Raw genomic sequence first — 10,711 nt, 5'->3', positions numbered from 1 at the left:
GTTTCCAGCTACAATAGTCATTTACAACATTAACAATGTTTACACTGTATTTCTGATCAATTTGATGTTATTTTAATGGACAAAAAAAATTGCTTTTTATTTTTAAAAACAAGGACATTTCTAAGTGACACAAAACATTTGATCTGTAGTGTACATGCAATATATACTAGTATAAATACCCTATACACAGTATACAGTTCTAGCTATATATATTTCAATATATGTATGCCTGTGTGGGTACATGAGTTTGGGTGGTTTGTATGTGTGTCTGAGAGGTTGTGTGTATTTGACTGTGGTGCGCCTTACACACGAGAATCCAACTGCCACAGTTTGCTGACCAAGCACAATAATGCATCAGAGTTAACTAGGAGCTCACCAACAGTAGTCACTCTAGTGAAGTGAGCTTCTACATCAGCTGTATCACTGCCTTGTCCTAGAAAAACCGTCCAATCTAGTCTCCTCCTCTGTCATTGGCCGAGCTGGGCGATACCGCCCTCAGAGGCAGGCTATGATTGGACGGTTCCCACACCCACACCAGTGCCGCAAATCTGTGTCCTCTTATTGTTTAGTTGAGAAGTTACGGTAGCCGATTGCAAAATCAGTCTCAACCAATGGTGTCTCTCTGTTTTGTGCTGTATGATCGGCCATGCGTTTAGTTAATGAGAGAGCGGGCCTACGTGTGACTGAGAGAGAGTGTGTGTAGTTTTAGCCGCCAAATTAGGTGAAGGAAATAAAAGGAAAAGATCATTTGCTCTGTATCAGACGTCAGGTAAAGCTTATGGTCACGCGGTCAGATACATGGAGTCTTATGCAGTGTCATTGTTACAACCAAAAGAAAAAACACTGTCACGACAATAAGTAACTAACTGTTCATTCTGTGCATGAGGTTGTACTGTATAGCTGTATTTTGTGCTTTTAACACCGAAATAAAGAGTCTATCGCCAATAACCTTCACCTATTTGTTTACTTATACAGTTTTAGTTGTAATGTTATGGTTTACTTGTATAGTTGACTTATATGGAGAAAAATAGCCACCAATCACTGCTCACCTGTGATTCTGGTCCTAATTGTGGTAAGCTACAAAGTCACACTACCAAGAACTACAACACAATGACAATGCAATAAACCTGCCAATTTCTAACTCAAAGTCAATCAAGGTTGTGTGAGTGCTACTTCAAAAGTAGGGTACAAAATGGCGTGCATTTCCTCCTAGGTTAGTCACAGTAATGTGAACACTGTGCCTCAATGATTCCAAAGGTTACCATCTTACACTATTTATCGGCTCTGAAGGCCACGCTTTATAGGCCTATAAACGTAAATGGATGGCTGGTGGGGTAGGGAAAGGGGGGGGTAGACGAGGCAGGAGGTGACTGGACTGCAGCTGACTACAGAGACAGAAGGAGGCACACCTGAGAGGATCTCACATAGCCAGAGGAGCCTTCCAACACCACAGGTGAGTCCAACCTGGATCTCCCGAATGCTATGACTAGAGATCGATAGACCGTTAGTACATCAAATACATGATACTTGATGATACCGAGGAGTACTTGTTGGATAAGTGTATACCTACTTGTTGAATTATTGTTTATTTAACACAAGCAACTCATAAGCAATCACAGCTAGCTAGTTTGGAAATACTGTATAGTTGGGAAAAGTGCCAGCTTTTCATGCATCATCTGCTTTTGATTCCAAACTTTATCATATCAATAACATGGTGTATTAATCTTTTATACATACATATTGATCAGTGGAAGGGAAAACTGTACTGGTCTAAAATTACACTGTATAATATTATCGGACTAGCAATAAGCCTTTATTGATGTTGACTTTTGTCAGGGTGCTCTACAAATCCGATCAAATGTTATTTGTCACATGCGCCGAATACAACGGGTGTAAACTTCATTGCGAAATGCTTGCTTATGAGCCCTTCCCAACGATGTAGAGTTAAAAAAGAATAATAATCCCATATTGAGTACATGTAAAGCAGAACTGTCTTGTCTCACATGAATGAATGCCATTTAGAGGATGATTGTAGGGGGTGTCAAGGTTAATGAGTTGAGTTTTTGCTAAAGTACGTCACTCATGCACTGAAAAACCACACACACAGAATACTTGGACACGTAAGTTTACACACAGGCACATACACTCTCACATATTTCACAACTAGTACTTACACACATGTGAGACTGGCCCGAACAAAATGAACTCAGGGATATTTGAATCTTACAATCCATGTAAGTTAATGATTAAAGGCATAGAGACATAGATCAAAGGAACAGAACAGTGTACTGTGTGTGTGTGTGTGTGTGTGTGTGTGTGTGTGTGTGTGTGTGTGTGTGTGTGTGTGTGTGTGTGAATCAATATCTTTACTACCCTCTCTAGCAATTAGTCAGATATAAAGGCTAAAGATGAAGAACCAGCTAAAGCAATTTGTTTGGACTTCTAGAGTTTCTTAACCTGTCAACGGACTTTCATAAAAGCTGGATAAAACCATTAAAAACCATTCCCCAGATTTATTAAAAACAGATTATTGAATTGTAATCTATCTGAATCATTAACCACGAGACAGTGTGTTTCAGAACTAACAGAATGCCTGTTTTCATTGGTAATGCTACTGACATAAATAATTTGCTAACTAGACAAACAAAAATATGTTACATATTGACTAATTTTACCCTGTCTGTGATGTCGGTGTCAAACCAAAACAGATTTTCTAAGCATACCATACAACAATGAATGACTAGTGACTCAGCAAATGTTATTGTAGACATGGATACAGCTTTTGTATATCTCTTACTCATTTCCTTCATCCTAACAGACACTCACACAGACCAGCCATCATGTCCGCCGCCGGAGGTACGTTTTACATCATTGAATTTCAATTACCGGTACTAGACACAAATAACCTGTTTTTCCCCCGAGAAGTTTAACGTTTTGACTCTCCTTGTTATATTATAGTTCATGATGATTTTCCATTATACATTTCATTTGTCCTATATTCCAAAAAAAAAGAATTACAATGTGGAGATCATGCCCATAGGTATCCCCTCTAGTCTCAGTTCTCTGTTATACCATGGGTTTATCAGGCAATAGCCATAACCTGTGGCCTGATCATGTTTCATGTACATCACTAGCCAGTCAGGTAACGGGCAGAACGCCACAGGGAATCATGTGCTAGCTCATTGTTCTAGCCACATAGTAAACATTCATTTAGTATGCTGTGGCTACAGAGACACACACAAGTTGGCTAGCTTCGCAGTGTACTGTACATACATACAGTACATATCCCAAAGCACCTTCACAAACTCAAACAAACCACTCTCAGTCACTGCTACCTCCCTTTGCCCGAGTGAGACACAGCATATTAGCCTGCTCGTCCCCCCCCAAAAAACAGGGACCGTGGCTCATCATAACATATTGGTGTGACCTGCTCTGGGAGATTTACGTTGACTTTCTGTGGGTCAGGTTTACTTTTGAGTCAGTCATATATTGTTAGAAACCGGGTCGTGCGAACCCTGGATGCTGATTTGCTGAAAACCACGGTACTGAATATGAGACAATATACCACGGGTATGACGCAAAACTACTTGTTTACTGTTCGTATTACGTTGGTAACCTGTTTGTAATAGCAATAAGGCACCTCAGGGGTTTGTGGTAGCCCCCAAACCTAGGACCCCAGATGGCAATAAAAGCCACAGGGCTGGGACAACAGTATGTTTCTCTGTCTATTCTATTTCTGTCACTCCTCTGAGTGTACCGGCCTGTACAGTGTGGATATCCTCTTGGATCTTATCTTGTGTTCTCTGCTCTCTCCTCAGCTCCTGAGTATGACCCTGATGCAGAATTTGTGTACGGTAAGAGACAACAAAATGGTACTGCACAAACATGGTTGTCTGATAAAGATAGTAATTTGGTCATTTCATAATGCCAAGGAGAGAATGAGTGAGACAGAGACACAGACAGACAGACAGACAGACAGACAGACAGACAGACAGACAGACAGACAGACAGACAGACAGACAGACAGACAGACAGACAGACAGACAGACAGACAGACAGACAGACAGACAGACAGACAGACAGACAGACAGACAGACAGACAGACCGACAGACCGACAGACAGACAGACAGACAGGAGAGAGAGAGAAAGAAAGAAAGAAAGAAAGAAAGAAAGAAAGAAAGAAAGAAAGAAAGAAAGAAAGAAAGAGAGAGAGATATGTTACCATAGGTGAGCTTATGATGAGTGTGTCCTCTGTGTTGTAGACTACCAAACTCTTCGTATTGGAGGTCTGACCTTCGTTGCAGTCATCATGATCCTGTCTGTTCTCCTGCTGGCCAGTGAGTCCCCAGACCAGACTGTGTGTGCGTGTGTGTGTGTGTGTGTGTGTGTGTGTGCGTGTGTGCACTCTCTCCAACCTGACTGACTTAAAGCGATTAAACAACCCCACCTTAAACCAATTTATTGATAGTGTTCTCTATTGCCTTGCTGTCTGTTAGGGGCATGGGGAGTGCTGTAATAGACTGTATCATCAGTACTCACTGATTGGTTTTCTCTCTCATCCCCTAGGCAACAAAATCCGCAGGTGTGGAAAGCCCAGGGTGAGTGCCCTCATATCAGACAATGGAATACAAAGAAGATGAGATATAGGCTTCATCTTGAGTATGAGAGGCAGTCCACATCCCTCCTTCACTGGTCAATGAATGAATATGTGGTGTTGTAGAAACCGTAGGGATCCATTGAGCAAGTTGCCTCTCGGAGAAAGCAGTTGTGAAGCAGTACTTAAGTGACATCTGCTGGTCATTTTGAGACATAGAGTAAGGGGTCTGGAAGACATACTTGACTGAAGCGCTTGGCTCCAAAAAGGAGCATAGGCCGTTGATGAATGCCCTCCATCTCACTCGGTTTGGGACACATTTTCCCCGGTCACACCAGTTGTGGCAGCTCTCAGTCATTTCTGCCTTGACTTCTCTCCTCCAAGTGTTTCTTGGGTACTGGAAGAATACGAGATTATTCATGAATGAGGAATCATGGTCCACAATGTATATACTGTACTTCTAATGAATCAGTTATACATATTACTGTATGTCATAGTATGAGTAATTCAGGCTTTCATTTAACAGTCGTACCAAAATCCATGAGTTAAATACTTGACTATGTTAGATCTATCTACCACACCTGAAGGGAGGAATATAAATGGCATTGTAACAGTCACTATTTCCACAAGAGAATATCCAGTGAAGATTCAGTGAATTCTATTGTTAACGTCTTGCCCCTCTGCTATGTGTGTTCCAGGAAACAAAGGTTGAAGAGAAGCCCCTAGCGTAGGACGGCTGGGCGCTTGTGTGTTGTTGACTGTAATGTGTGTGAGACTGCATTCCTTATTGTACTGATAAACTGTGGACCCACTGTCGCTGTCCTGTGTTTTACTACAAAGTACGTTGAAAATCAACCGGTGTAAATTTGTTAGGGTGTTCTACCGGGCGGCCAGGTAGCCTATCCGTTAAGAGCGTTTGAAAAATCTGTCCACGTGCCATTGAGCAAGGCACCTAACCCGAATAGCTCCTCTAAGTCGATCTGGATAAGAGCATCTGCTAAAATGTAAAGTAGTCCCTGAGAATGTAATTCTATGGTGTTAGGCCTATACTGGCCAAATAGTGCTATAGCCTCCATGTTAGCAGAAGCCTTCAATGAACCACTGCCAAGTGGTCTCGATATTAATGGCTCAGAAAGTTAAGTGCCCAGTAACCATAAAATGTTTAAACCCTGCTGGAAGAATTGTTCATTTACAGATTTGCAGCTTGTGCCAAACACTTTGTACACTATTCGGATTGGAAAGGCAATGAGCGGAAACCGTCAAATTAAAATGAACTACAACTTCCGTTTTTAAGAACCCAACAGCTTTTACGAAACGTTGAAGAGCGTTTGGAGTAAACGCTTTCTGTTGCACATTTTAATAGACTAGTAGGCTTAGTCTACAAACCTCTCTCTTTGTCCCTTTTGTGCAGCTCCTGCAGGACCTCCTCTAGGTCAAAGGGCTCAGCGGTGTCCTTCTGTAAACACCGTCCTCCACCCCCACAACAGCCACACTGTGTTAGGGCGTGCATACACACACACACACACACACACACACACACACACACACACACACACAGACTAATTTAGCTGTCATCATCCTGTTGTGATCATAATCTTTCTCTCTTTCAACGTTTTCTTGATCACCATCTCTCTCTCACACACACGCTCATGCATGCACGGAGGCAGGAACACACTCACACCTACCCTGTAGGCTAAATGGGTGAATATCTTATGGACATTTAACAAAACAGCCAAAATTGTGGCTTATAGGCTCAACTATTACAAATCATCCCAACTTTTATGTATCCTTTCCATGAATTCCCATGATCTTGCAATCTGTCATAGCAGATAGTGACTACCTCTACCTATTTTTGATTTGACCTATTTTATAGTCACATCATTATTAGCCTATGTAGCCTAAGATAGAATAATGCATGTTATTGTACAGTTTCCAATGTAACTGACCATAGGCCATGCCTAGGCTATAGACGAGGCCTAGACAAAGTGAAATGTGTTGCACCCAGTGACTTCGGAAGGTATTCAGACTCCTTGACTTTTTCCACATTTTGTTAGGTTACAGCCTTATTCTAAAATTGATTAAATAGTTTTTTCCCCCTTCATCAATCTACACACAATACCCCATAAAAAACTGAAATATCACATTTACATAACAACTCAGACACTTTACTCAGTACTTTGTTGAAGCACCTTTGGCAACGATTACAGCCTCGAGTCTTCTTGGGTATGACGCTACAAGCTTGGAACACCTGTATTTGGGGATTCTCTCCCATTTTTCTCTGCAGATCCTCTCAAGCTCTGTCAGGTTCGATGGGAAGCGTTGCTGCACAGCTAGTTTCAGGTCTCTCCAGGGATGTTCGATCGGGTTCAAGTCCAAGCTCTGGCTGAGCCTCTCAAGTACATTCAAAGACTTGTCCCGAAGCCACTCCTGCGTTGTCTCTGGAGCTCTGTGTCAGAGTCACCATCGGGTTCTTGGTCACCTCCCTGATAAAGGCCTTTTTCCCTCGATTGCTCAGTTTGGCCAGGCGGCCAGCTCTAGGAAGAGTCTTGGTGGTTCCAAACTTCTTCCATTTAAAACTTCTTCAGGATTGGTGGGTCCCATGCGGGACAGTTGAGCTAATGTAGGCTAATGTGATAAGCATGAGGTTGTAAGTAACAAGAACATTTCCCAGGACATAGACATATCTGATATTGGCAGAAAGATTACATTCTTGTAAATCTAACTGCACTGTCCATTTTACAGTAGCTATTACAGTGAAACAATGCCATGCTATTGTTTGAGGAGAGTGCAGAGTTTTGAACATGAAAATGTATTAATAAACAAATTAGGCACATTTGGGCAGTCTTGATAAAAGATTTGAACAGAAATGCAATGGTTCATTGGATCAGACCAACACTTTGCAATACACTGCTGCCATCTGGTGGACAATATCTAAATTGCACTTGGGCTGGAATAATAAATGATGGCCTTCCTCTTGCATTTCAAAGATGATGGTACAAAAAAAAAATCTTTGTCTTATCTTTTACCAGATCTATTGTGTTATATTCTCCTACATTGGCATCAACACATGACAACACAGCATGGTAGCAACACAACATGACAACATGGTAGCAACAACACAAGATAACATGGCAGCGGCACAAAACACGGTACAAACATTTTTGGGCACAGACAACAGCACAAAGGGCAAGAAGGTAGAGACAACAATACATCACGCATAGAAGCCACAACTGCCAGTAAGAGTGTCCATGATTGAGTCTTTGAATGAAGAGATTAAACTGTCCAGTTTGAGTGTTTGTTGCAGCTCGTTCCAGTCACTAGCTGCAGAGAACTGAAAAGACGAGGGACCCAGGGATGTGTGTGCCCTGGGGACCTTTAACAGAATGTGAATGGCAGAACGTGTGTTGTATGTGGAGGATGAGGGCTGCAGTAGATACCTCAGATAGAGGGGAGTGAGGCCTAAGTGGGTTTTATAAATAAGCATCAACCAGTGGGTCTTGCAATGGGTATACAGAGATGACCAGTTTATAGACAAGTTTACAGAGGAGTATAGAGTTCAGTGATATGTCCTATAAGGAGCATTGGTGGCAAATATGATGGCCGAATGGTAAAGAACATCTAGCCGCTCGAGAGCACCTCTCTCCGTAATCTAGCATGGGTAGAATGGTCATCTGAATCAAGGTTAGTTTGGCAGGTGGGGTGAAAGAGGAGCGATTACGATAGAGGAAACCAAGTCTAGATTTAACTTTAGCCTGCAGCTTTGATATGTGCTGAGAGAAGGACAGTGTACCGTCTAGCCATACTCCCAAGTACTTGTATGAGGTGACTACCTCAAGCTCTAAATCCCCAGAGGTAGTAATCACACCTATGGGGAGAGGGGCAGTCTTCTTACCAAACCACATGACCTTTGTTTTGGAGGTGTTCAGAACAAGGTTAAGGGCAGAGAAGGCTTGTTGGACACTAAGAAAGCTTTGTTGTAGAGCATTTAACACAAAACCTGGGGAGGGGCCAGCTGAGTATAAGACTGTATTATCTGCAAATAAATGGATAAGAGAGCTTCCTACTGCCTGAGCTATGTTGTTGATGTAAATTGAGAAGAGCATGGGGCCTGGGATCAAGCCTTGGGGTACTTCCTTGGTGACAGGCAGTGACTGAGACAGCAGATGTACTGACTTTATACACTGTACTCTTAGAGAGAGGTAGTTAGCAAACCACTCAGAGACACCAATACTCCTTAGCCAGCCCACAAGAATGGAATGGTCTACCGTATCAAAAGCTTTGGCCAAGTTAATAAAAATAGCAGCACAACATTGCTTAGAATCAAGGACAATGCTGACATCATTGAGGACCTTTAAGATTGCAGTGATACATCCATAACCTGAGCGGAAACCAGATTGCATAATATAGACGTCAAGAAAGCCAGTCAGTTGATTATTGACAAGTTTTACAACACTTTTAATAAACAGGGCAAAATAGAAATAGGCCTATAACAGTTAGGATCAGCTTGATCTCCCCCTTTAAATAAAGGATGAACCGTGGCTGCATTCCAAGCAATGGGAATCTCCCCAGAGAGGAGAGACAGGTTAAAAAGGTCAGAGATAAGCTTGGCGATGATAGGGGCAGCACCTTAAAGAAGAAAGGGTTTAAACCATCTGACCCAGATGGTTTTTAGGTGTCAAGTTTAAGGAGCTCCTTTAACACCTCGACTCAACTTTGTAGCGGGGCAGGGGAAAAAGAGGGAGGAGCATCGGGGTTGTCGCATTAGAAGGGGTGGGAGATGAGGAAATGTTGGACGGGCAAGGAGGCATGGCTGAGTCAAATAGGAATCCTGACTTAATGAAGTGGTGATTAAAGAGCTCAGCCATGTGCTTCTTGTCAGTAACAACCACATCATCAATATTAAGGGACATGGACAGCTGTGAGGAGGAAGGTTTAATCTCCAAGTTTTCTCCGTTTTCCAGAACTTGTTAGGGTTAGACCCACACAGAGAGAACTGCTCCTTAAAGTAACTAACTTTGGCTTTCCAGATAGCCTGAGTTCACTTATTTCACATTTGCCTGAACGAGAGCCAGTCAGCCTGAGTATACGTGTGCCGAGCCTTTCGCCAAATGCAATTCTTGAGGTGGAGTAACTCTGCAAGATCACAGTTGAACCAGTGGCTGAACCTGTTTTTAACTCTAATTTTCTTTATGGGGGCTTGTTTGTTAAAAATACCACTGAAAATATTTTAAAAAAGAAGGTCCAAGCGTTTTCAACAGAGGGGATCAAGCTGATTCTATACCAATTTACAGAGGCCAGGTCATGAAGGAAGGCTTGCTCATTAAAGTTTTTTAGCAAGCGTCTATGACAAATCAGGACAGGTCGTTTCATTGAGCAGCCATTACGAACACAGGCTGTAAAACTGTGATCACTAAGGTCATTACAGAAAACACCAGTCTGATACCTATCAGGATTATTTGTGAGGATAACATTGAGGAGAGTAGCTCTTTCTTGGGTGTAAAAATGTACAAAAACACATTTGAAAGTTACATCACCTTCCCATCACCTTCCCAATCCCATACTTTATGGGATTAGCAATAATCTGAGAAAGATTTAGGGAGTCCCATTGCTTTAGGACTTGGTCAGGTGGTTTAAGCATGTCCCAGTTTAGGTCACCTAGCAGGACAAATTCAGACTTAGTGTAAGGGGCCAGGAGAGCGGTTAGGGCAGGTAGGGTACAGGCCGGTGCTGATGGAGGACGGTAACACCCAGCAACAGTCAACAAAGAGCTACTTGAAAGTTTAATACTTAAAACCAGCAAATCAAATTGTTTGGGGACAGACTTGATGGTGACAACCGAGCACTTAAGGTGATCCTTGGTAAAGATTGCCACTCCCCCACCTCTGGAAGATCTGTCTTGCCGAAAAAGATTATAACCAGAAAGGTTAACATCAGTATTAAAAACACTCTTCCTTAACCACGTCTCAGTAATGACCAACACATCTGGATTGGAGCTGTGAACCCACACTTTCAATTTATCCATTTAGGTAATAAGCGTCTAGCGTTAAGGTACAGAAAACCCAGGCTTTTACGAGAGCAGGGTGTACATGCACATTTCCAGATATCATCAGCAGTAA

The 10,711-nt window shown here is 42.3% G+C and overlaps 1 protein-coding gene across 1 annotated transcript; it reads left to right on the top strand.

The window, feature by feature from the left end:
• Nucleotides 1–1,245: 1,245 nt before the first annotated feature.
• On the top strand, nucleotides 1,246–5,407 carry LOC115206781 (sodium/potassium-transporting ATPase subunit gamma). Its single transcript, XM_029773981.1, has 7 exons — nucleotides 1,246–1,257; nucleotides 1,392–1,453; nucleotides 2,819–2,856; nucleotides 3,819–3,854; nucleotides 4,264–4,338; nucleotides 4,568–4,599; nucleotides 5,294–5,407. Exons 1-7 carry the CDS (start codon nucleotides 1,246–1,248, stop codon nucleotides 5,324–5,326), a joined length of 288 nt encoding a protein of 95 aa, XP_029629841.1. The 3' UTR covers nucleotides 5,327–5,407.
• The last annotated feature ends 5,304 nt before the right edge of the window (nucleotides 5,408–10,711 follow it).

The sequence above is a fragment of the Salmo trutta genome, chromosome 13, assembly GCF_901001165.1.
Source record: "Salmo trutta chromosome 13, fSalTru1.1, whole genome shotgun sequence".
Lineage (NCBI taxonomy): Eukaryota > Metazoa > Chordata > Actinopteri > Salmoniformes > Salmonidae > Salmo > Salmo trutta.
Note: the sequence above shows the minus strand (reverse complement) of the source record. Positions and strands in the feature narration are given on the sequence as shown.